General features: G+C 33.1%; 5 protein-coding genes across 5 annotated transcripts; 2 read left to right on the top strand and 3 right to left on the bottom strand.

Moving 5' to 3' along the window:
• The first annotated feature begins 707 nt into the window (after window positions 1-707).
• LOC106719801 lies at window positions 708-5,630 on the top strand. The gene is made up of 14 exons (XM_045681078.1): window positions 708-1,073; window positions 1,303-1,410; window positions 1,489-1,622; window positions 1,855-2,128; window positions 2,494-2,847; window positions 3,062-3,085; window positions 3,168-3,194; window positions 3,270-3,329; window positions 3,409-3,447; window positions 3,724-3,762; window positions 4,152-4,349; window positions 5,074-5,133; window positions 5,214-5,345; window positions 5,574-5,630. The coding sequence occupies exons 1-13, from the start codon at window positions 864-866 to the stop codon at window positions 5,265-5,267; spliced, it is 1,581 nt and encodes a 526-aa protein (XP_045537034.1). The 5' UTR covers window positions 708-863; the 3' UTR covers window positions 5,268-5,345; window positions 5,574-5,630.
• A 654-nt stretch (window positions 5,631-6,284) lies between these two features.
• LOC123721671 lies at window positions 6,285-7,156 on the bottom strand (the record flags this gene model as incomplete). Its single annotated transcript, XM_045681077.1, has 3 exons — window positions 6,285-6,546; window positions 6,640-6,782; window positions 6,962-7,156. Coding segments are annotated over 3 exons (600 nt in total), but the record flags the coding sequence as incomplete, so codon positions are not given.
• A 178-nt stretch (window positions 7,157-7,334) lies between these two features.
• Window positions 7,335-11,177, top strand: LOC106719982 (keratin-associated protein 9-1-like). Its single transcript, XM_045681076.1, has 12 exons — window positions 7,335-7,348; window positions 7,394-7,667; window positions 8,033-8,386; window positions 8,601-8,624; window positions 8,707-8,733; window positions 8,809-8,868; window positions 8,948-8,986; window positions 9,263-9,301; window positions 9,691-9,888; window positions 10,621-10,680; window positions 10,761-10,892; window positions 11,121-11,177. The coding sequence occupies exons 1-11, from the start codon at window positions 7,335-7,337 to the stop codon at window positions 10,812-10,814; spliced, it is 1,143 nt and encodes a 380-aa protein (XP_045537032.1). The 3' UTR covers window positions 10,815-10,892; window positions 11,121-11,177.
• Window positions 11,178-11,831: 654 nt separating this feature from the next.
• LOC123721670 lies at window positions 11,832-13,589 on the bottom strand. Its single transcript, XM_045681075.1, has 6 exons — window positions 13,372-13,589; window positions 12,969-13,148; window positions 12,763-12,894; window positions 12,509-12,691; window positions 12,187-12,329; window positions 11,832-12,093 (listed from the first exon to the last, which is right to left on the bottom strand). The coding sequence occupies exons 1-6, from the start codon at window positions 13,546-13,548 to the stop codon at window positions 11,832-11,834; spliced, it is 1,077 nt and encodes a 358-aa protein (XP_045537031.1). The 5' UTR covers window positions 13,549-13,589.
• A 598-nt stretch (window positions 13,590-14,187) lies between these two features.
• LOC106719802 (cilia- and flagella-associated protein 61) lies at window positions 14,188-23,617 on the bottom strand. Its single transcript, XM_045681074.1, has 28 exons — window positions 23,475-23,617; window positions 22,931-23,065; window positions 22,158-22,315; window positions 21,928-22,081; window positions 21,695-21,830; window positions 21,371-21,531; window positions 21,230-21,302; window positions 20,881-21,161; window positions 20,665-20,723; window positions 20,422-20,536; window positions 20,231-20,342; window positions 20,053-20,123; window positions 19,728-19,901; window positions 19,166-19,391; window positions 18,888-19,006; window positions 18,677-18,805; window positions 18,126-18,320; window positions 17,707-17,835; window positions 17,377-17,540; window positions 16,743-16,897; window positions 16,301-16,499; window positions 15,920-16,089; window positions 15,551-15,690; window positions 15,269-15,416; window positions 14,842-15,012; window positions 14,659-14,769; window positions 14,524-14,589; window positions 14,188-14,436 (listed from the first exon to the last, which is right to left on the bottom strand). The coding sequence occupies exons 1-28, from the start codon at window positions 23,615-23,617 to the stop codon at window positions 14,188-14,190; spliced, it is 4,143 nt and encodes a 1,380-aa protein (XP_045537030.1).
• Between the last annotated feature and the right edge of the window lie 1,170 nt (window positions 23,618-24,787).

Raw genomic sequence — 24,787 nt, 5'->3', positions numbered from 1 at the left:
TTATTGTTATTCCTTTGTTACGCGAGCTTTTTGTCCGGTCTGATGTCATTCACATCACTTGCCCGTAGCGGTCTCACTATCTTAAATGCTACAATTTATTATATAAATAACATATTCGATCCATTTATTATTGGAAAAATATGACCACTGTTAAGTTTCATGGTAAAATTATATTCATTAAATTAACATGTAGTTCGTTCGTCGTAACATTGTATGTTAAATTCCTAAGACGGATTGGCAAAATATATCACAATACAATGGACGTACGAGTATATCCGTACTAAAGTTCAAATGCGTTATCTAGCCCACTCTGAAGATGTTAATACTTAATTCAATATGATAGTAGGCAATCAAAGTACCTATCGAAATCCATAATCTAAGTATTTATAAATAGTAATTGAATAGTAAATAAACTTGACTCTAAATAAATAGGCGCCTTCAGGGATTCAAACAAGTAACGTAATTTTTTGAATACACTGTTCTAAACGTATTGATAGGTACATTACAAGTATCAGTTAAGGGTGAATGTCGATAGAAATATATAAATATTTTAATGATATTGACTTTCAATAGACAAATGAATTCGTGTTAATGTAACACAAAGTTCTATTTAGAGTAATAATAACTGCTTTAAAAAAAAAGCAATTAAAAAGAAAACGACGGTGAGAAAATTTGGACAAAATGACAGTTGGGTTTCAAACAATCAAATAATTTTGTGTAGCGTCAAAACAGCACCATGTAAAGAAATTACTGCAAATAATTGTTTTTTTCTGTACATTACACCATCAAACGCTTTTAACATGTCGCTAGTGACATTTTTGCTTTATCTTGATAAATAACATCACAGTAATAAAAATATCAATATGGATCCAGTAAGACCAAACAATAGCGAAATGAAAGAACAAATCGGCTCTAACCAAGCTGAACACACCAATATGATACCACCCAACCGCTCCGAACAAAAACATTATTGCACCTATATGTGCCAAACTAATCGTATCAAGCCATCTTCGGACCAGGAGAGAGTCTTCAAAGGATGCTGCGTAAGACCTTCCCGCGAACTTATTGAACAAGTAAGTATAAGACTTAGAACAATTCACATAAGATTCAAATTTAGATATGTCAGCTGATTTTAAATAACAAACTTCCCTTTAAGTTTCGTCTAAACCCTACTCACATTCATTTCATGTTCTTTACGTTCTTTTCGACCCTTTTCCTACAAAGAACTACGAAATCTTGCGAGCAAATTATGATAAACATTGTAGGAATATACATACACATATAAAATTAATTACATTTCAGGTAATGGAGGATGAACCAAAACTCGTTGAAAGAACTCAAGGCTTATGCGATAATTTAGATACAACAAATACGGAATGCCTCAGAGAGGCCGATTTATCAACAGGATACGTAAGCATTTTAATACAATATGACAAAGAAGGAACCTTTTTTAAAATAATTTTATTTTTATTAACACTACATTTCTAGGCTTCAACTACGACATTGGAAAATAGCGAATTTTCTGACGAAAAAACAACTGATGAAGGCGAAAATCCTAATTTATTGCATTTGACAAAAATGCAATGGCTCACTGATAGTCAAACCGATTCCACCGATTCCAGGTTCGTAAAACTAACAATCCAAATTACTGTTTTAAGTACAACAAATACAGGTCTAGTATCGTTCCAGAGTTATTAACGCGTTAACAGGAGCGAAGGTAAGGATTAACAGGAAACGACATCGTGGCGATTTCAAGAGACTTTGAAGGTACATGTTATTTGAATCTAGTTTTTCTATGCCAGGAAACGTGTATGTTTTAGCAATATAAATACAATGACGGTTTCCTTGTTGTAGATCAAGTACACCACCTATTTCACGGAGCGTATCTTTTGCCGTCCCAGAATCGAGTGATTCTGAAGGAGACATGAAGGGCTGCGTCAGCTTTGGAGAGAAGTGTCTCTCGACGATCTTACGATTGGACAAGGAACACAATATGTTTGGTTTGTCCAATATTACCATCGTCGATTCTAAAATGCTGAAGAAATCCCGTAAAGACGATAAGGACCCAGCATTTCCTCAAACAACTATCATACAACTGCTTTGCTGCGAGAAAAAATGTTGTCACAAGGTATATGTTATTATTGTGAAATAATTTCATACACGAATGTGAAAACATTAGATGAATATTAAAACTTATCAACTAGAATACATAATTTTTGTAAAGGTATAATTTCAATTTATTTTAATGTCACTAAAAGTAAGGTTAAGGTGTCAGTTCTAATAAATTTTCTTAAGAACCCGAAACATAAGATATAACTAATGTAAGATTTCAGTTCTAGCAGCTTGCTGTAAAATCATTTGATTTTTTTCCAGAGCAATACCGATTTACCGCTGTCGCTTAAGGTACTGAAATTATTTTAACACATCAATGTAATTCTTTCGATCAGTTGGATGCTATGAAATTATATTTGGTCCTATAATTTATTTTCGCAGTGCGGAAAGTGTTACAGCTGCACCGATCCATTTTGTTCGTCATGCAAGTCGTGTGGGATAGTGTGCTCACTGCCCTGCACATTGCCCTGTGTTGTATCTGCACGATCTAGTAGAGCTCTACCATGTCCTAAACCGAGTATAAGAATAACGCCTTGCGGGTCACCTTGCGGCAGACGTTGCAGAAGTCCATGCAGAAGTCCGTGCTTTCCGCCATGCAGAAGTCCATGCTCTTCGCCATGCAGAAGTCCATGCTCTCCGCCATGCAGAAGTCCATGCAGATCTCCATGCGCTAGGCCGTCCAAAATACCGTTCCTTAAGCCAACGCCTTGTAAAATACCATGTGGGACGTGCTGTGTAAGGTTTTATTTATTCATTTACACTACCTTTAAGAAATAGAATAACAGTGATGCTCTTCTTTACTGAATTTTCTTTACTAATTCGTAATCTAGATTTTGCGATTAGTTCGACATTTTTTTAAAATCATGAACTTGAAAAACTTGGTAAATATTGTTTTACAAGCTACTATATTATATATTAATTTTGATTACATTTTTTTCCTATGTTTTAGGACAACCCACCATGCATGATTTGCGTAAGTCATTTTAATAATACTAACATTATATTGTAATTTAGTATTATTGATTATAAATATCCTACATTTTTTTTGTTTTTAGTGCTACAAGGGCAGGATAAAGTGTAAGGTAAGATTTTAACATGCACAATGAGTTTACTTAATTTAACAAGATACTAAGTGAAGTACCTTGTTATCTTCACAGCGAGTGCCCTGTGCTAAACCAAGATGCTTGATGGACTGTAATACTCGTTACGGCATGAAGGTAACGATTTTTTTATTATAAATAAATACTCAAAATTAACACAATCTTAAGGCTAATATTTAAAACTATTTGTATACAGATCTCATTGAAGCGAAAACCAAAGTTTGAACCGTCTCCGGTAAGTAAACTTTAAACTGTACGTTTTGTAAAATATGTGTGTCAAAAACTTTATTTCCTTGAATGCATCTGAAAAATAATTTATAAGGTACAAAACCAAATGAACAATTTCACACCAATTGTAAAAAGTATACGAAACACATATTTAAGATTACAAATGCTAAATTACATACAACTAGTTATATACAATATACAATATTTCGTTTAATAAAGCAAAAAATTACATAATTATTTAATTACTAAGTTACTTATAGATTAACAAATCAAATTTTAACAGGTCGAGATAACGCCACGATCAAGTTGTATTTTAAAAAAGGCAAGTATTAATAGAAGCATTTTATTATCTTACTAATAAGCGTAAATGTTGGGATGGATGGATGGATATATCTCCAGAACGGCTGCACGGATCTCGCTAAAATTTGGCATATATGTAGAACATAGCATGGAAAAAGACATAGACTACTAAAGTTTTTTTTTTAATTCCGCGCGAACGGAGTCGCGGGCAACAGCAAGTTATTTGAAAACGTTATTTTTTGTATTAACCAAAAATTCCGTCAATGGTCTGCTACCGATACGATAGGATGAACTCCGGAATGTCTAATGGAAGGAGTACACTTAGTCCCAGACCAAAAAAAGAAAAGTGATACGCTTTTACTTGAATTTATTATTTTATAAAGAATAAATACATGAATATTATCTTACCAGCCCGTAGCTGCCAGGTCCTGCCATCACTTGCCGCGTTGTTCACCACCATCTTCTTGCTTTCCGTATTTAATGCCTTGTTTCTGGCCTCCGCGAGCGAGCGCGCCGTGCAACAATCCCTCCCGTTGCTTCCACAACCCGCCCTGTCTTCCGCCACGGAGGAGAAAGTCACCAATACCTTCGCAATATTCATGCACCCGCGTAAGTAATCAAATTCATTGATTCATATTTAAGAAAACGCTACTAGGTTTTGTTACGCCAGGTTAAAACTATCATGCTAAACTTAACGTAAAAGTAAGGCCATGCGCCTACATCATACACGTAAAATTCTCCTAAACTGAACCCTTAGGAAATCCTGACTGGAAGGAATGGTTATATATATATATATACAGTGGACCCCCGGTAATCCGGCAAACATTATGCAGGGCAGTGTCGGACTATCGAATTTGTCGGATTATAGAGCACTGCCTAAGACCCCTATAGTCCGGATTTTTTTACGAAAGAGTACCTTGTAATCCGACAAATTACATATCTAATGACAAGAATCTATATATTATACGAACATATGTATGTACTTTGAAGTACAAATCAGACTTAATTTATGTAAGTCGAATTTAGTAAATTAAATAACAATTGAGAGCTTACGTTTTATTATAAAATTAAGCATAAATGCACATACATATCTAATGACAAGAATCTATATATTATACGTACATATGTATGTACTTTGAAGTACAAATCAGACTTAATTTATGTAATTCTAAGTCATGTCGGATTACAGGGGGCGCCGGATTAGGCAGGGGCCGGATTATCGGGGGTCCACTGTACATATATATATATATATATATATATATATATATTCCCGGTCGGACTTTATCTGTATGACTGAAAAATCGTGAGAGATTTATTTTATGATTTTTTTCAGGATAAGAAATGCCTGGATGAAACTAAAAATTCGATATGTCCTAACCCGACGTGTCCTGGGGTAATATAAATGAAACTGGTTGAATTGTATTAACTTATACCTTAACGCATATTAATACTGAGCAATTAATAATATTTTAGAAAAACGAAACATTCAAAGCGGAGATAGAAAAAAGATTTGGAAAAGGCAAATAAAAAATAATGGCCGATTCCAAGAATACCAAGAATCCAAAAAATCCCAAGAACCCACATTGCTCTTGTTCGTGTGAAAAGGTAAAGTTACTGTCAAACAAATGCACATAGAAACATATTATCATCTCTATCTTTACTGCAAATTGAGAAGATTTATATGTTTTTTTGGTTGTTTTGACCGCGCAAATCCACTGTAACATAAACAAGCAATAATGTTACTAAATATAAATAATTCACTTATGTAATAACACATACTTTTAAAAAATAAGATATAAGGTATTTGATTAAATTTTAATGGTATTTTTCCAGAAAGTTGAAACTCCATGCGATGAATATATTTTCTACCCAAACATTAAGAAGAAAGCCGTCAGTACTTTCTGCATATAGTATTACTTTTTAATTTATAATTATTTTGGTACTTATTTTATTTTTTACTTGATTAGAAAAAGAAGCTGATTAAATGTGAGTGCTCTTCTCCTGGCTGTTCCAGTTGCTTTGTCACAAAACCAAAGGTAAATTTATCCTTTCTTGAAATAAAATGACGAGAATATGACCATTCTTTTAACAGTATAACGGCAAAGGAAAAGGCTCTTTTACCTGAGTGACACTGATGGATGAAGATATTCTTAAAATGTGATTTATGGGAAGAAAAGTTATTTTTTTGTATTTTGATGTTTCAGACAACACTAATACCAATGAAACCACAATAGAAATAAATGAACAAAATGGAAAAAAAATGTTTAGCGACCTGTTAAAGGCAAAACAATGTTTGTGAATCATAATCTCAATTTGTAATTAAAATTGTCAGTTAGCGAAAAATGCAATACAACATTTCAAAAAAGCTTAAGTAATTTTCATTTCACTAATATTTTATCGAATTTAACCTAAACGACTATAACCTACAAATTTATCGATCCCTTCGTAAACATATTCAATCAACAAAACATGCTTAAGACAACACAATCCACAAAATAAAACAACACCAATATTAAAAACAAGTTGTTTAATAAAAATTATACTTTACCAGCCCCTAGAAACGCTAAATCTTTGTTTGCAAAGCTTATGGGGTGTCATGTCGTGGGCCAGTTGGTCAATGACAATGCATGGCTTAGTACCCTGAGAGATATGACAATAGTCGCTGCAATACATGAATGGAGCGATATTCGTCTGATAGGGATTCGGGGGATATGGAGCCAGGAAGTATTCCTCTCCATGACTCCAAGACGCGAGTTGGGACGCGAACGGTGGCGTGTATTGCTTCTTCGTTTCTGACTGAAAGACCCTGAGATAGTGTAAATTTAAAGTTAAATGAATTTGTTGTTTGATGATAAAAATCTTATTTATCCTCACTAAATGTTTTAATTTGCATACTTACCCTTTGAGATTATTGACTGGGTTGTGGCAGGCCGCGACTTCATGGTACTCTTTTTTGACGTGACTTCTATCGTACACAGCTCTGTGAACTTTAGCCTCCAATGGCATCCATATCTCTTTAAACTTAGGACCAAATCCTCGAACCTAGGTGTAAAAGAATTAAGATCATCAATCTGGTATTTATCGAGGAATAACAATCCAGCAAGTAAGGAGTCAGCCAAGTTTTGACGTGTAGTCTTAGGCCGTAAGATCAAGATTATTTTACAACTAAGAAATCTACAGAACACTTTACGGAACCTACTTAAAAATCCTATAAACAATACCTTAGGAATGTTAGACTCTGCATAAAAGGTGATATGGTCTTTTGCGCCGATCCCGTACTGGTCGTCCGGTGTATACAGGCGATGCTTCTGGCGGTAGGTGGTCACGTACGGGTCAAGCAGACGACGGAACCCACCAGCGGTCTCTGGTATCACTGGTGCCTCACTCCTACCAGAGGCAACCACCTGGAACACAAATCAAAATACCATTTAGATTACTTACGAGTAAGAGTTTTAAGTACAACAAATACAGGTCTAGTATCGTTCCAGAGTTATTAACGCGTTAACAGGAGCGAAGGTAAGGATTAACAGGAAACGACATCGTGGCGATTTCAAGAGACTTTGAAGGTACATGTTATTTGAATCTAGTTTTTCTATGCCAGGAAACGTGTATGTTTTAGCAATATAAATACAATGACGGTTTCCTTGTTGTAGATCAAGTACACCACCTATTTCACGGAGCGTATCTTTTGCCGTCCCAGAATCGAGTGATTCTGAAGGAGACATGAAGGGCTGCGTCAGCTTTGGAGAGAAGTGTCTCTCGACGATCTTACGATTGGACAAGGAACACAATATGTTTGGTTTGTCCAATATTACCATCGTCGATTCTAAAATGCTGAAGAAATCCCGTAAAGACGATAAGGACCCAGCATTTCCTCAAACAACTATCATACAACTGCTTTGCTGCGAGAAAAAATGTTGTCACAAGGTATATGTTATTATTGTGAAATAATTTCATACACGAATGTGAAAACATTAGATGAATATTAAAACTTATCAACTAGAATACATAATTTTTGTAAAGGTATAATTTCAATTTATTTTAATGTCACTAAAAGTAAGGTTAAGGTGTCAGTTCTAATAAATTTTCTTAAGAACCCGAAACATAAGATATAACTAATGTAAGATTTCAGTTCTAGCAGCTTGCTGTAAAATCATTTGATTTTTTTCCAGAGCAATACCGATTTACCGCTGTCGCTTAAGGTACTGAAATTATTTTAACACATCAATGTAATTCTTTCGATCAGTTGGATGCTATGAAATTATATTTGGTCCTATAATTTATTTTCGCAGTGCGGAAAGTGTTACAGCTGCACCGATCCATTTTGTTCGTCATGCAAGTCGTGTGGGATAGTGTGCTCACTGCCCTGCACATTGCCCTGTGTTGTATCTGCACGATCTAGTAGAGCTCTACCATGTCCTAAACCGAGTATAAGAATAACGCCTTGCGGGTCACCTTGCGGCAGACGTTGCAGAAGTCCATGCAGAAGTCCGTGCTTTCCGCCATGCAGAAGTCCATGCTCTTCGCCATGCAGAAGTCCATGCTCTCCGCCATGCAGAAGTCCATGCAGATCTCCATGCGCTAGGCCGTCCAAAATACCGTTCCTTAAGCCAACGCCTTGTAAAATACCATGTGGGACGTGCTGTGTAAGGTTTTATTTATTCATTTACACTACCTTTAAGAAATAGAATAACAGTGATGCTCTTCTTTACTGAATTTTCTTTACTAATTCGTAATCTAGATTTTGCGATTAGTTCGACATTTTTTTAAAATCATGAACTTGAAAAACTTGGTAAATATTGTTTTACAAGCTACTATATTATATATTAATTTTGATTACATTTTTTTCCTATGTTTTAGGACAACCCACCATGCATGATTTGCGTAAGTCATTTTAATAATACTAACATTATATTGTAATTTAGTATTATTGATTATAAATATCCTACATTTTTTTTGTTTTTAGTGCTACAAGGGCAGGATAAAGTGTAAGGTAAGATTTTAACATGCACAATGAGTTTACTTAATTTAACAAGATACTAAGTGAAGTACCTTGTTATCTTCACAGCGAGTGCCCTGTGCTAAACCAAGATGCTTGATGGACTGTAATACTCGTTACGGCATGAAGGTAACGATTTTTTTATTATAAATAAATACTCAAAATTAACACAATCTTAAGGCTAATATTTAAAACTATTTGTATACAGATCTCATTGAAGCGAAAACCAAAGTTTGAACCGTCTCCGGTAAGTAAACTTTAAACTGTACGTTTTGTAAAATATGTGTGTCAAAAACTTTATTTCCTTGAATGCATCTGAAAAATAATTTATAAGGTACAAAACCAAATGAACAATTTCACACCAATTGTAAAAAGTATACGAAACACATATTTAAGATTACAAATGCTAAATTACATACAACTAGTTATATACAATATACAATATTTCGTTTAATAAAGCAAAAAATTACATAATTATTTAATTACTAAGTTACTTATAGATTAACAAATCAAATTTTAACAGGTCGAGATAACGCCACGATCAAGTTGTATTTTAAAAAAGGCAAGTATTAATAGAAGCATTTTATTATCTTACTAATAAGCGTAAATGTTGGGATGGATGGATGGATATATCTCCAGAACGGCTGCACGGATCTCTCTAAAATTTGGCATATATGTAGAACATAGCATGGAAAAAGACATAGACTACTAAAGTTTTTTTTTTAATTCCGCGCGAACGGAGTCGCGGGCAACAGCAAGTTATTTGAAAACGTTATTTTTTGTATTAACCAAAAATTCCGTCAATGGTCTGCTACCGATACGATAGGATGAACTCCGGAATGTCTAATGGAAGGAGTACACTTAGTCCCAGACCAAAAAAAGAAAAGTGATACGCTTTTACTTGAATTTATTATTTTATAAAGAATAAATACATGAATATTATCTTACCAGCCCGTAGCTGCCAGGTCCTGCCATCACTTGCCGCGTTGTTCACCACCATCTTCTTGCTTTCCGTATTTAATGCCTTGTTTCTGGCCTCCGCGAGCGAGCGCGCCGTGCAACAATCCCTCCCGTTGCTTCCACAACCCGCCCTGTCTTCCGCCACGGAGGAGAAAGTCACCAATACCTTCGCAATATTCATGCACCCGCGTAAGTAATCAAATTCATTGATTCATATTTAAGAAAACGCTACTAGGTTTTGTTACGCCAGGTTAAAACTATCATGCTAAACTTAACGTAAAAGTAAGGCCATGCGCCTACATCATACACGTAAAATTCTCCTAAACTGAACCCTTAGGAAATCCTGACTGGAAGGAATGGTTATATATATATATATACAGTGGACCCCCGGTAATCCGGCAAACATTATGCAGGGCAGTGTCGGACTATCGAATTTGTCGGATTATAGAGCACTGCCTAAGACCCCTATAGTCCGGATTTTTTTACGAAAGAGTACCTTGTAATCCGACAAATTACATATCTAATGACAAGAATCTATATATTATACGAACATATGTATGTACTTTGAAGTACAAATCAGACTTAATTTATGTAAGTCGAATTTAGTAAATTAAATAACAATTGAGAGCTTACGTTTTATTATAAAATTAAGCATAAATGCACATACATATCTAATGACAAGAATCTATATATTATACGTACATATGTATGTACTTTGAAGTACAAATCAGACTTAATTTATGTAATTCTAAGTCATGTCGGATTACAGGGGGCGCCGGATTAGGCAGGGGCCGGATTATCGGGGGTCCACTGTACATATATATATATATATATATATATATATATATATATATATTCCCGGTCGGACTTTATCTGTATGACTGAAAAATCGTGAGAGATTTATTTTATGATTTTTTTCAGGATAAGAAATGCCTGGATGAAACTAAAAATTCGATATGTCCTAACCCGACGTGTCCTGGGGTAATATAAATGAAACTGGTTGAATTGTATTAACTTATACCTTAACGCATATTAATACTGAGCAATTAATAATATTTTAGAAAAACGAAACATTCAAAGCGGAGATAGAAAAAAGATTTGGAAAAGGCAAATAAAAAATAATGGCCGATTCCAAGAATACCAAGAATCCAAAAAATCCCAAGAACCCACATTGCTCTTGTTCGTGTGAAAAGGTAAAGTTACTGTCAAACAAATGCACATAGAAACATATTATCATCTCTATCTTTACTGCAAATTGAGAAGATTTATATGTTTTTTTGGTTGTTTTGACCGCGCAAATCCACTGTAACATAAACAAGCAATAATGTTACTAAATATAAATAATTCACTTATGTAATAACACATACTTTTAAAAAATAAGATATAAGGTATTTGATTAAATTTTAATGGTATTTTTCCAGAAAGTTGAAACTCCATGCGATGAATATATTTTCTACCCAAACATTAAGAAGAAAGCCGTCAGTACTTTCTGCATATAGTATTACTTTTTAATTTATAATTATTTTGGTACTTATTTTATTTTTTACTTGATTAGAAAAAGAAGCTGATTAAATGTGAGTGCTCTTCTCCTGGCTGTTCCAGTTGCTTTGTCACAAAACCAAAGGTAAATTTATCCTTTCTTGAAATAAAATGACGAGAATATGACCATTCTTTTAACAGTATAACGGCAAAGGAAAAGGCTCTTTTACCTGAGTGACACTGATGGATGAAGATATTCTTAAAATGTGATTTATGGGAAGAAAAGTTATTTTTTTGTATTTTGATGTTTCAGACAACACTAATACCAATGAAACCACAATAGAAATAAATGAACAAAATGGAAAAAAAATGTTTAGCGACCTGTTAAAGGCAAAACAATGTTTGTGAATCATAATCTCAATTTGTAATTAAAATTGTCAGTTAGCGAAAAATGCAATACAACATTTCAAAAAAGCTTAAGTAATTTTCATTTCACTAATATTTTATCGAATTTAACCTAAACGACTATAACCTACAAATTTATCGATCCCTTCGTAAACATATTCAATCAACAAAACATGCTTAAGACAACACAATCCACAAAATAAAACAACACCAATATTAAAAACAAGTTGTTTAATAAAAATTATACTTTACCAGCCCCTAGAAACGCTAAATCTTTGTTTGCAAAGCTTATGGGGTGTCATGTCGTGGGCCAGTTGGTCAATGACAATGCATGGCTTAGTACCCTGAGAGATATGACAATAGTCGCTGCAATACATGAATGGAGCGATATTCGTCTGATAGGGATTCGGGGGATATGGAGCCAGGAAGTATTCCTCTCCATGACTCCAAGACGCGAGTTGGGACGCGAACGGTGGCGTGTATTGCTTCTTCGTTTCTGACTGAAAGACCCTGAGATAGTGTAAATTTAAAGTTAAATGAATTTGTTGTTTGATGATAAAAATCTTATTTATCCTCACTAAATGTTTTAATTTGCATACTTACCCTTTGAGATTATTGACTGGGTTGTGGCAGGCCGCGACTTCATGGTACTCTTTTTTGACGTGACTTCTATCGTACACAGCTCTGTGAACTTTAGCCTCCAATGGCATCCATATCTCTTTAAACTTAGGACCAAATCCTCGAACCTAGGTGTAAAAGAATTAAGATCATCAATCTGGTATTTATCGAGGAATAACAATCCAGCAAGTAAGGAGTCAGCCAAGTTTTGACGTGTAGTCTTAGGCCGTAAGATCAAGATTATTTTACAACTAAGAAATCTACAGAACACTTTACGGAACCTACTTAAAAATCCTATAAACAATACCTTAGGAATGTTAGACTCTGCATAAAAGGTGATATGGTCTTTTGCGCCGATCCCGTACTGGTCGTCCGGTGTATACAGGCGATGCTTCTGGCGGTAGGTGGTCACGTACGGGTCAAGCAGACGACGGAACCCACCAGCGGTCTCTGGTATCACTGGTGCCTCACTCCTACCAGAGGCAACCACCTGGAACACAAATCAAAATACCATTTAGATTACTTACGAGTCTTTGAATTTTGATGGTGATTGATGCTTACGTCAAAAATGTATTCAGGATCGGGAGCTTTGACTTCAATTTCGGGAGGCGCTAGTGGCGACTTCGTGAGGCCTCTGTAATTATCCTTCATCTCTGATATTATTCTTGGTTGAATTATATTCTTACTTTGGAGCTGAAAACATTAACAATGTAGTAGAAAGAAAAGTATAAAATTAAATAAATTATTTCTCATTTGCTAACACTTACTCGCTTCTCAACACCAGTCATATAAATGACTCTTTTACAGTTACATGCACAGTCCGACCTTTCCATAGCTTTGTTAGGATTAGGCTTAACGCAGTATTCGCCGGTGGTGGTCTTGTAGGACTCTTTCTCCACCACCATATCCCGGCCGGTAACGCGCTTGGGGAGAGGGTCATGGATTTTCTAGAAAGAAAACAAATCGTGTTTTTTAAATACATTGTATTAATCATTAGCCAGCAAATGCTAACTACTGGAAGTAGACTTTCCGAGGGGATATTTGGTAAAAATCATACCTTTACTGTAGTATATGTCAATGAATAAGTGCCCTGTGTTTTTAGTTTTACTAAAGATTTTCATCGTACACATAGTTTTTACTGATTCGAAATATACAAATAATGTCACTTACACAGTCAAAGTTATATGGTATGTCTGGTATATGGCGTAAGGCAATACTGGTGCCCGTTCGAGTCTCATTACTGGTCAATCTCAGTGGTATATTATATTGTACGTTCCCCCATGTGTTGACATTTTGTATAAGCAGTTCATTTAAAACTAGTGGCTTACATGGCTTTGTTTTAGCCATTGTAAAATTATATTAAAATATAGGATTTCTAAAAAATTGTATTGTTGATTTTGAAGTATGGTTATTTGACGTAGTGACATTATTATATTATACCACAGAAAGTATATATATTTAAGATTTTTATATTATAAACTCTCTATTATCTGTGACATTATTTTATCACAAAGATACAGTAAATTACAATTCCCCAAATATCTAGATTATATTATTATTCGTTTCAATGTATAATTTTTCCTACAATTCGTACAATGCGCTAAATATGTGATTTAACATTTATTTTTAACTGACTTCAAAAAGAAGAAGTTCTCCATTTGTCTGTACGTTTTTTAAACAACAATGCGTCATCATATGAATCTACCATGCGAAAAATGAACTTGAAACCCAAGATTAATTCCTATTTGAAATTAAACCTTACGTTTAATTAATGGAGCAACTTTTAACTGCAAATTCGTCATTTAACTAGCATTGCGCTTTTGTTGAAACCATAAAAGGGTTCATGTTAACGCTAAGATTTCTTACCCAGTAATATAGACGATACGGGGATGACAACTTATCAGAGAATATTTTTCTTCAGACGAGAATAAAAAATTTACAATTCCAACAATATTTATTTCCAAAATAATTTAAAAGGTTAACAATTTAATAAATCGCATTTAGCATTTTAATGATACTCCTCTTGCGTTTGAATACTGGATTAGTTTGTTCATCGTGTGCGTACTCGGCCTGATGCCAGGGCTGGAGGTACACCGGGAGCAACGCCTCGTGCTCGCTCAGCCACTCCATCACATAGTCTATGATCGCCTCCACGTGAGGAGAAGATTCGAACACAGAACGCATTTCCGATTTTAACGTCTCTGTACAAGACTGCGAATGATGGCGGAAGTGCAACTTAAGATAAAAGATTTTGCAAGTGTGTCTCAAATCTATTTTATTTATTTTAATTTATTATTTTTCTAATTTAATTGTCATATTTACCGTACTACTAAGTCTTTCAGCCACTGAATACAATGCTTCTTTCAGAGTTTTACCTTTACGGTGACCCTTAGAAAAAAAAAATATTAATTATAAGAAATATACGAATTCGTTTAAAGTCAACTGTATTTTATATACCTTAGGCAGTAGCTCTTTGACAATAGCAAATAATTCTTCACTTTTATCGTGGTATAGAAAATATGCCCATGGAGAACGAAAAAATGCGTAAAGATTGTCCAATTTCTTTGCCTGAAAACCATGAAGTTACATTTAAAGTACTTATACGTATTGCTACAGAAATCTAATTTTCGACTTTCTCACAGTGCATCTCAAAATAACGTTATTCAATACAACAGAAGATTGTCCATAGAGTCTAACAAAGTTCTCCAATGGCCGTTTCTCTGGTGTCAAGCAAGTGATGCCGTCCACAATAAAATCCTTGTTGAAATGAATCTTAAAATATCCTTCTTTGAATGTCTCTATAACTTGACCCTGTAAGTAAAAACATCATATTTACCCATTAGCATTTTATAGGACTTCCAATTATTGATTATGTTATTTTAATTATATTCCAAATTAAGATATTGCGGTTTTAATATCTTTTGTATCATAGAAATGCCATTACTTCCATCATTATACTTAAAAACTATTTAATAATTTAAAACACGTTAATTGAACTCTGACCGAACTTGTTTAAAAACCAAAAAAGACATATACATAAAAGACAATCTTAAAAGTATATCTTTACATTATAATCCAAGGACTGGATGTAGTGACATGGAATCTTTTTCCCTGGTGAGCGAACTTCTAAGTACTGAAGACCGCCGGGCAATGTGCAATACATTACCCTTGGCTCCTTAAAATCTGGCAATTTTATTTTTGATTCAAACTCATTCCTGAAATTATAAAAATAAAACGATTACCTAATATCCTTGTCGAAGATGTTAAACGTAATTTTTTTGAAGTTATATTGCGACGGTACGTAGTCAGTTTATAAAATGCCATATTTCAAAAATCAGTATTTACTTACGATGATACAGATGTTGATTCTTTAATACTACTGCTAAATGTAGAACCAGAATCTTCGTTAGAATTATTTTCTGTTCGTTTGACATATTTGTCTGTGTCAACAAAGAGAGGGTCTAATTGATTCCGAATTTGATTCCCTAGCTGTAATTAATAATTGTTACCAATTTGATATTAACACGTTCAATGCTCCATTCGAAGGTAAGTTCATTTACAGTCGTATAAATAGTAGTGATACGGAACGTGTTACTAAACATTTTGGAGAAGATTAGAGCAAATTCAACAATTTATAGTACATTTAGTTATTCTTTTTATCTCCATAATTTCCTTCCCTAATAGACTAACTGTAAATTTAATTTCTAAAGGAATTCACCTTAGTGCCAACTTCATACGAGTCGTAGTACCTCTGATCTTTGTCTTCCGCATAGTAGTTACTATTGTACCTTGTAGCCGGACCGGCCGCGTATATAGAGTCATCTCTAGTTCTGAACTGATGGTCTATCAGAATACCTTCGTTGTATGCTATACCGCTTTTGTTTATTGCTGAAATATACTATCTGAATACAACATTGGCAGATTATATTTCTTAAACAAATGGGCGTGCAAAGATAATTATTTACTGAAGAAATGTTTTACTAAAAAAAACTGATGGGTACAGACTAGATAATGTAGGTGTTGCAATTTGCAATATACAATTTTGTATATATTTTCTTAATTTATCTGACTATTCCAACTAGTCCGGTCGTAACCTTACCAACAAAGGCATCTTCATCAACTCCTTGTTTTCCGTAATAGAAGAACGCGGAACACGGCAGTTGGATCATCTTGAACTGAGACATGAAGGTCACCGAGGTCACCGTGTTCTCAAAGTCACAGCTCCAAGATTCGAAGTAGTAAGAACTGTACGTTTTAACGTTTAAATTCTTCAACATATCATTTACAGTACAATCGACCTATTGAAGAAAATACAGGAATGCACAAATACTTTTTTGTAATTATTGATTTATTTAAAAATAAATATTATACCATTGGCATGTTATAATCACATGGTATAGGTGCATGTATCGATTCCCTTACACTTACCCCTTTTAATACGAGTGAAAGATTAGAATAATTAGTTTCAGGATTAGGATGTACCGCACCAAAGAAGAGAATAGAATACGAGAGAGAAGTGATTGTAAAATCAATACACTAACATATATGTTTGCAAACACTGATATCCTAGGTTTTCTTGGGTCCTCTGATGGGAATGGTTCCACGAACACAATGTTATGACTTGGCACTCCCATTTGCAGCAATGTTGATAGACAACAGTACGCGTGTATAGTAGCTCCATACACGAGAATACAATCTGCAATATAAATTATCTGAAAGAAACCTTAGAAATACAATAAACAAGTTAATGTTACAGTAGAACTATACTGTCTTCTCTAAAACAGAAACCACAATATGTATTATACAAGTATGACCGCAGTGGAAGCCCTCGATTAATACCATAAAATAACACGTTCAGTGTTAGTGTGGAAATTGTAGTGGCATTCAGCGTGTTAAAATAAAAAATGTAAGACTAGAACGAATTAATAACGGTAGTGATACAAAATCAACTGCTAAACCTGAATGATGATGTTTTTTAACACATTGACATGGAAGCCAATTCTAAGAACATTGACAACAGAGATTTTTTTGTATATTTTCGGAACAACTTTACAATTAAAGTGTTTATAACAGTTTCATTGAAGCGATACGATGACATTACAAAAAACCTTTTCTTTGTTATCTTCCTCCGTATCTTTATTTTTAATTTTAAAATATAATTATTTTGTGACGTACAAGGTTCAAAGTACATCAGGTTGTTTTTGATATATTTCAAAGCTTTATTGGCATCAGAAAGGTTGTTGATAATAAACACATTTTCAGGTAATCTCTTGCTAAAACACCTTTCTCTTGCACATATTGGAACATCCAATGGTGTGTAGATTGGAATAAGACCTTTCCTAAAATAAGGTTACAACATTAAACATATTTATTCCTTAAGAAAATACATAATATAAACTATGTCTAATTCACAATAATCGTATGTCACATTATGCAATTTTAAAGATATTGTTAACAACAACAATCCACAAGTATTTGCAGAACTAAATTTTTATTTTCACTTACTTCATTTTATCTTCTCTGTCTAATATCGTTTTCATGTAATTAGGATGTTGGTATTGTTTGCCAAACAATAAGAAGAGTAAGTCGTAGTAAAATTTATTACCATTCGCTAATCCAACGTACTTCGAACGTCTGAACACAAAAAAAAAAACAATTATTTGGTCCTTCGATGTTACTTTTTAGCATTTACTTAAATCTTAAATAGGAAAGTTTTTTATAAATTTTATCACGGTAACTATATTTGACAATAGTTACCAATTATATTAATAAAAAGTAAGTAAAGTAACAAATGTTTATTTAATCTAGACGACTAAATTTGTGGTCCTACAAAAAATCTTGTCTTTTAGACATTAAAAATATCGCAAATATGCGACACGAAAGCCTAAATAATTGTCTTTATATTAGTTATCATTTAATAACACCTGTTAATTTCAGTCACTGTCCCTTGTATAATATTCACATAGTATGAATAAGGGACACTCTTCAGGTATCTGTCAGTGTTGGTGCGACATTTGAGGAACATGTTTTCCACGAGTGCTTTAGAGTGCCGCACGTAGGGTAGTCCGCTTGGAGATATCAGTGTTACATTCGTAAATGTTAAATATGTACATGAATCACTGTAATACAATGAAGTTAAGAGTGTAAGATAAGACTATAACCTCAAAATAATAGCACAATAACAGTTAGTACAGTTTTCTACAAAGTAATAGATACATTTGCTTGAAATACTTAATTTTAATAGCTGTACTCTTGATAAAAGTGTTGTTTACTTAAGTTTATCAGGAAATTGTCAGTCCTTTTCAATATAGAAAAGCCCGTACAAAAAAATATATTGCTCCCAGTATTTTTGTATACGAATGTTGCGATAGTGGACATTCGGTTATGTTCTGCTGTACTTTAAGTATGGTATGCGATGTCATGCAATTAATAAAACTGTTAGACATGTAAAAAAGTTTATGTAAAAATAACATACCTGAATAACAAAGCATTGAGAAATGCCATCGTAGTTCTCGACGCGCCAACTACCACTATTCTAGTATCGACGTTCACTTTGGGTACAGATGTAAACTTTTTACTTATAAACCAAGTACTAAATGCTTCTCTAAGAATACAAATTTAAGAATGTAAATTATAAAATCGTTTAAATAATTTATTAGGACTATTATAAAAAATAAAATACATACAAACTATTAGAAATTGTGTTAATTTTTTTGATTTCAGGTATAGATACGCAGTCCACTTCGGACTCTCTTGGTACAAGAGGTATCATCACAGTTGCTAGGGTGTTAGCTTTATGAGCCACCTGTGAACATGGTTAATTTGTACTGAAGTAAATATAAAGGCAAAAATATACAGTAATATTTCCGACCATTAGTTACTGCTACTATTTTTAAATATAATAAGGGCGAGCTTTCACTGCACTACAAAGAACAGAGAAAATGATACGTGCATAATTACTTACCCATTTGTTTCTGTAGGCAGTCATCCAAACCAAAGTAGTACATTCAGACAGTCTCATCATTTCTCGAGCAAAGAATCTAAAATGTGCTTCAAATACTGGATAAATGAGAACGGTTTTTAATGCACTGAATCCAGCGAAAATACCATTCGATTTATAATGATACTTTTGTATACGATATGAATCGAAATTGTATTTATTTTGTAGGTAATCTGTTTGCTCTGCCTTCCTGAAAAAACCGTATTTATTACTATTATTTATTTAAGAAGAAAACCAACAGCGTATTAATTACAAAAATTACATTCAGTACATATAAATCAAAGCAAGGCCAATAATAGGTTTTCCAGTAAAAAAAATCTATGTATACAATAACGGTTGTTCAAAAACAAACATCTATCACTGATTAAGGAATAATGGGGTGTTTCCCGTTAGGCCGAACAACCTATTAAAAATCGGCCCAATGGGACAAATTTTTAACTGGGCCGATCGAAACACCCAAATAATGAGAGGAAGAGTAACTATATACAGATCTTTTGGTAATAGTTACTTTTCCAAATCTACTCACTCTAAAATTCCAAGCCCAACTAACGAACAGCCGCATAATAACACAAATATACTTTCGTTCCTTTTGTGTACCGTATTCTCCACTGTCCACATTGTCTCTTTTACATCTAATGTATTAAGGAGTTGAGCTATCAGTGGTGCATCTATTAACTCTGCTTTACGTACACGTAGCTTGCTAAAATGTTTTTTAAAATTATAATTGACATTCACACCAAAAATGTGTGAAAAATTACAATTTAAAAAAATAATATTTCAAATTATCTAAAAAATTCTGCTTATATTTACTACAAATTAATACTTATGTCTAATTTTAATGTAAGCATTACCCTAAAATGGCATTTCTATGTGCAATGTACAAAGCGTATTTACTGCAAACATTCGGCTTTGCTGGGATACACTGAAAAAAAAAAGGAAAAACCACGTCTCAATACTGCACGTGTAATTATTATTTCCCTAGAAGTATTTCTTATTTAAATATATTTAGCTATTTAAGTATAAACTTACACAAAAATGTTGTAACAGAGGAAAACTTTTTTCTGTACACGGTACACGAATAATGCAATAATCGTACTCTTTCATTGCTTCAAAAGCAGCTTCGAGAAAATCAAATGACTGTCTGTAGATAATAAGACAATATAAAATTATTAAATTCACATTAATTTCAGAGTTCTTTTATTTAAAAAAATAATAGTAACTTATAATCAACATCTTCACGACAACCGAAAAGTTCAATTATAAATGCGTTTGGTTCTCCGGAATAATTAATTTTATTGATATCTTCTTGCTTCTTAGTCATTATTGAAGTTCTTCCTAAAATATAAATATTAAAAGTTATCAACATTCGTAACGTAAGTCGTTTTAAACTAAATTGAAAATTATAATTTTTGCATTCTTTTTCATAATTATCGCCGTTTATGTAATAATAAAAAAAATCCTACTTTTTAATTTTGTCTCAAACTCTGTTATTGTGGATTGTCTGTCACTTTGTGATTTTGGCCTGAAAAGAAAATCTCTAGTTATTTTGTCTTGAATTTAGATTTGTAATTTATAACTCCAAATGATAACTATTTTATAACTGCAAATGATACATAATTTCAAACTGTGTTCTGTAAAAAACTTTATTTTAGTTAGTTTATTTTAAAATGTTCACTTACTCATAATCATGAGATATAACGCGAGGTACTTTCAATAATTTCGTATCGATATTAACGATTTCATAATCGAATGGATCTTCATCTAAAAGCTCGGCAACCGATACATTCGATAAAAGAGAGATTGTTGGAGATGTTCCGCCTAATTTGACACTATAATCATCTGAGACGTCCTTTTTCATATAAACTCGGTCATATTTATCTTCAGTAAGCGATATGTGTCTAAAGATAACTTTACTGGATGTCTTAATTCTGGGTTCCGCTGCTGTCTCACCTGGTGTAATCTACAATATGTAATTGTCAGAAGTGATTACTAACGCTGTAGTACCTATTATTTAAATAATGTACTTACATCTTCATCAACCTTTTGCTTCGCTTTTGATGTACGATCGAATGGGCCCCATTTCCCGTACAGTATGGGTTCCCTAGAATGTTTTTTAAATTAGTGAAAATGATAAACCAAAAATGTATACAATTTGAAATTTTATTGTACCCAAATGCCTTTAACAATACGTTGTTTCGTTTTTTGAGCTCCCTTTCAAGCGGTGTTGCTTTTCTCAATCCATAATATGGATTTAAATCGTAAGTATTCTGCAAGTTTTCGTAGTTAACTTCTGCATTCAAGCACATAACTCCAATGACATGATCTTGATACTGCAGAGAAAGATTAAAAGTACTGACTTAAGAAAAACTGATGATTTTATTTGATACGATAAACTTACAAAATGATTTAAAAAAAAAATCACTGAAAAGAAAATCACACAGATAGGTACTTATAGTTAGACTATAAAATATTTTTATACACATTTTTACTTACAGCAGCAACAATAACTTTACGTTTCATAGATGGATGACGGCTTATTATTTCACTGATATAATATTCACCGTATAATTCCTTCAGTTGCGGACATTTTTTGTCTAGTATTTCTACGATATCATCATTATCTTCTTCTCTAAATAAAAAAAAAACATTGTTTTACATTGACACATCAAGAACAAGTTAAATATTTTACAGCAAAGATAAAATAAAATGTAATATTTATTACTTACACGGCTCCCCTGATCTTTAGTTTAGGACAAAAGTCTTGTCGCATTGCAGCATAAAAATAACAGCAATTACCTTCCCTAAATCCACTACCCAGTTTACTAGGCAAATATCTATAGACATTTCGTTTTTTGGACGCCAAATACCTAGATATGTAGGCTAAAATGAAGAGTGGTGCAAAAATTAAACAATAATCTAACGTAAAAAACTTGTGTTGAAATGTAGTTATTATTACCCTCAGGACATCCATGCGGGACCATAAGAACAATATTATTCAAACATACATCCTCAGTAAACACGGACGTTAATGCTTCTTCAAGAAAGAAATCTGCGACATCATCAAGACAACAGAGAAAATGTATGAAGAGAGTATTCCTCGACAAATAGTATTTTCTTAAAATAAAATATTTTAATGTAAAAGATGAAACGCAAATTACAATAAAAAAAATCAAATAAATGGGACCCAGCTGCAAGCAGTTCCTTTCGATTAAAATAATTTTTATCAAAATCTGAGCACCAGGGGCAGAGCATCGTGGTAACACACATAAAAAAGTACAGACGAATTGATAACCTCCTTCTTTTGAAGTCGGCTAAAAAGTAACTATCCTTTTTTTTTTTTTTTTTTTTTTTTTTTTTATAAGAGAAGGGGGCAAACGAGCAGCGGGAACACCAAGGTGTTCATCGACGCCCATGGACATCTGCGATACCAGAGGAATCGCAAATGCGTTGCCGGCCTTTGAGATGGTGATACGCTCGCTTCTTGAAGGACCCTAAGTCGTAGTGGTTTGGAAATACCGCCGAGGACAGACCATTCCACAACGCGGCCGTGCGCGGCAAGAAATTTCGCGAGAACCGCACTGTTGTGGAATGCCAGCCGTCCAGATGGTATGGATGGTACCTGGCGGTCTGTCGGGTCGTCCGATGACGAAACTCAAATTCATTTTCCTTCATTTCATTTTCCTTGTAAAAAAGAGACAACATGTTTTGATATAAGTATTAATATCTTACTGAAACATATTCCTCATCCATATCTCCCAATCTACTTGACTGACTCCGGGGACATTGGGGTGATCATCCAAGGCCATGAAACCTATCACGTCTTTGTTGACATCTATCATGCATATCGATAATGTGCTCAGTTCACTGAAAAATATTTTAATACTAGCTTTTACCCGTGACTCCGTCCGCGCGGAATAAAAAATAGAAAACGGGGTAAAAATTATCCTATGTCCGTTTCCTGGTTCTAAGCTACCTGCCCACCAATTTTCGGTCAAATCGATTCAGCCGTTCTTGAGTTATAAATAGTGTAACTAACACGACTTTCTTTTATATATATAGATAGATAGATATAGATTGCAACACACCCTGCAATTTCAACTTAATATGGGCAATACCTGACACTTCAAGGTCAGCTACGCACTGCGCAGTGCTCTCCCACAGCAACCCTTAACGCCTCGCTACATCATAAATTGTGTTCTGCACATCGTGCGAAGTTCTGAACCGCCATGATGTATGGATAGATTAATAATTGAAAATCTAAACTTCAACTTACATAAGTGTTCCAATATCTTCGCTACCGTATATTTCTCCATATGTTTTTTTTATTATATATTCAATGTCAGCTTTATCACCATCTATAGCTCTCCTAAACCTTCTCCCAGTTGGTCCTACATCGAAGTTAAAATATATCGACATTTTGATTTACACTGAAGCCTATAGTTTCTCATAGGCCATGGTTATCACATGATTTATTTTTAAAGCATATTTTTTTTTTATAATCAACAATTACCTATATATTCAATAATTACTATATATATATATATATATATATTTAGTAAAAGTACCCGTAAAAATTATTCAATGAAGTGGCATACAAATTAAAAGGAATTTCATCAAATGAATGTTTTTCTTAAGATTTAACAAGAGTATTTCAATAAAACTCCATTTTTTGTTTATTCAAAATTTATACAGCAATGTACATATAAAAAAATAATGGATTAAACCTAAAACTATTGCTAATAATAAGATTATATCTTTTTAAAACACTTAATTTGTTTGAATAAAAAAAAATCCACATTATAATTTTTAGTAAAAACTTAACTGAATATATTATAAAAAATTATAAGTTTATTAGCAAAAAAAAATTCCCGTTTGGATATTTATATATTAATATTAATTTATTATAAATATGCGCAACGGCTTAAAATTTTACGGTTTTTTATCGAAATCGTATCGTTTAAATACTGATCGAATATTAAGTACTAATGCACACAAACAAGCTGCCTTAAGAATAACATAATATTTACAACACTACAACTACAATTAGTAATGCAATTTGAAACTAAACTAAAAATGTGTCAAAATATATAGTCAACATACTTAAGAAAAACTATAAAACTAATTATTAATACGTAATAATCTAAATGTGGTGGGTTAGAAAAGCAAATCTTTAAAATAAAATTATAAACCGATTTTATGAGCTTTTACATACAGCTAAAAGATCTTTCTAAACCTTTTACTTCAACAAACCAAATGCAATTAAAGCAGATCTATTTTCACAATTTTAATACAACTTACTTTCAAACAGATTGCCGTAAAAACATGTACTTCAAGTCCTATTTAGTTTTATTTTTGTTATCTATTAAAACTACAGACTTTAAAAAATCAACTAAAATTTAAAGAGCAGATTTTATCAAAAAAAAAAAAATCTAAAATTTGTAAGAAACTTATTGGGAAACATTTTAATTTTTAATCAAATCAAAAACATCTTAATTGAATGGAATTAGTTCAAGATTTCTGTATTTATGTACAATTCTTTTATAATAAAATACGAAATAATCTCAAATTAGTAATATATGTTAAATC

Source organism: Papilio machaon, chromosome 14 (genome assembly GCF_912999745.1).
Source record: "Papilio machaon chromosome 14, ilPapMach1.1, whole genome shotgun sequence".
Lineage (NCBI taxonomy): Eukaryota > Metazoa > Arthropoda > Insecta > Lepidoptera > Papilionidae > Papilio > Papilio machaon.
This window is presented reverse-complemented; position numbering and strand designations above follow the sequence as displayed.

What these genes read in the sequence shown, in the direction of transcription:
- LOC123721670 (XM_045681075.1), bottom strand. Translation starts at nt 13,548, where the DNA reads ATGGCTAAAACAAAGCCATGTAAGCCACTAGTTTTAAATGAACTGCTT. An exon ending in TACCATATAACTTTGACTGT is followed by an intron (nt 13,149 to 13,371) that starts GTAAGTGACATT and finishes TTTTCTTTCTAG; the next exon opens with AAAATCCATGACCCTCTCCC. An exon ending in TGACTGGTGTTGAGAAGCGA is followed by an intron (nt 12,895 to 12,968) that starts GTAAGTGTTAGC and finishes TAATGTTTTCAG; the next exon opens with CTCCAAAGTAAGAATATAAT.
- LOC106719982 (XM_045681076.1), top strand. An exon ending in TACCATGTGGGACGTGCTGT is followed by an intron (nt 8,387 to 8,600) that starts GTAAGGTTTTAT and finishes CCTATGTTTTAG; the next exon opens with GACAACCCACCATGCATGAT. An exon ending in CAAGTTGTATTTTAAAAAAG is followed by an intron (nt 9,302 to 9,690) that starts GCAAGTATTAAT and finishes TTATCTTACCAG; the next exon opens with CCCGTAGCTGCCAGGTCCTG.
- LOC106719802 (XM_045681074.1), bottom strand. Translation starts at nt 23,617, where the DNA reads ATGTCGATATATTTTAACTTCGATGTAGGACCAACTGGGAGAAGGTTT. An exon ending in GTTATATCTCATGATTATGA is followed by an intron (nt 20,724 to 20,880) that starts GTAAGTGAACAT and finishes TTTTCTTTTCAG; the next exon opens with GCCAAAATCACAAAGTGACA. An exon ending in CGTGAAGATGTTGATTATAA is followed by an intron (nt 20,343 to 20,421) that starts GTTACTATTATT and finishes TATTATCTACAG; the next exon opens with ACAGTCATTTGATTTTCTCG.
- LOC106719801 (XM_045681078.1), top strand. Translation starts at nt 864, where the DNA reads ATGGATCCAGTAAGACCAAACAATAGCGAAATGAAAGAACAAATCGGC. An exon ending in AGAAAAAATGTTGTCACAAG is followed by an intron (nt 2,129 to 2,493) that starts GTATATGTTATT and finishes TTATTTTCGCAG; the next exon opens with TGCGGAAAGTGTTACAGCTG. An exon ending in ACCCACCATGCATGATTTGC is followed by an intron (nt 3,086 to 3,167) that starts GTAAGTCATTTT and finishes TTTTGTTTTTAG; the next exon opens with TGCTACAAGGGCAGGATAAA.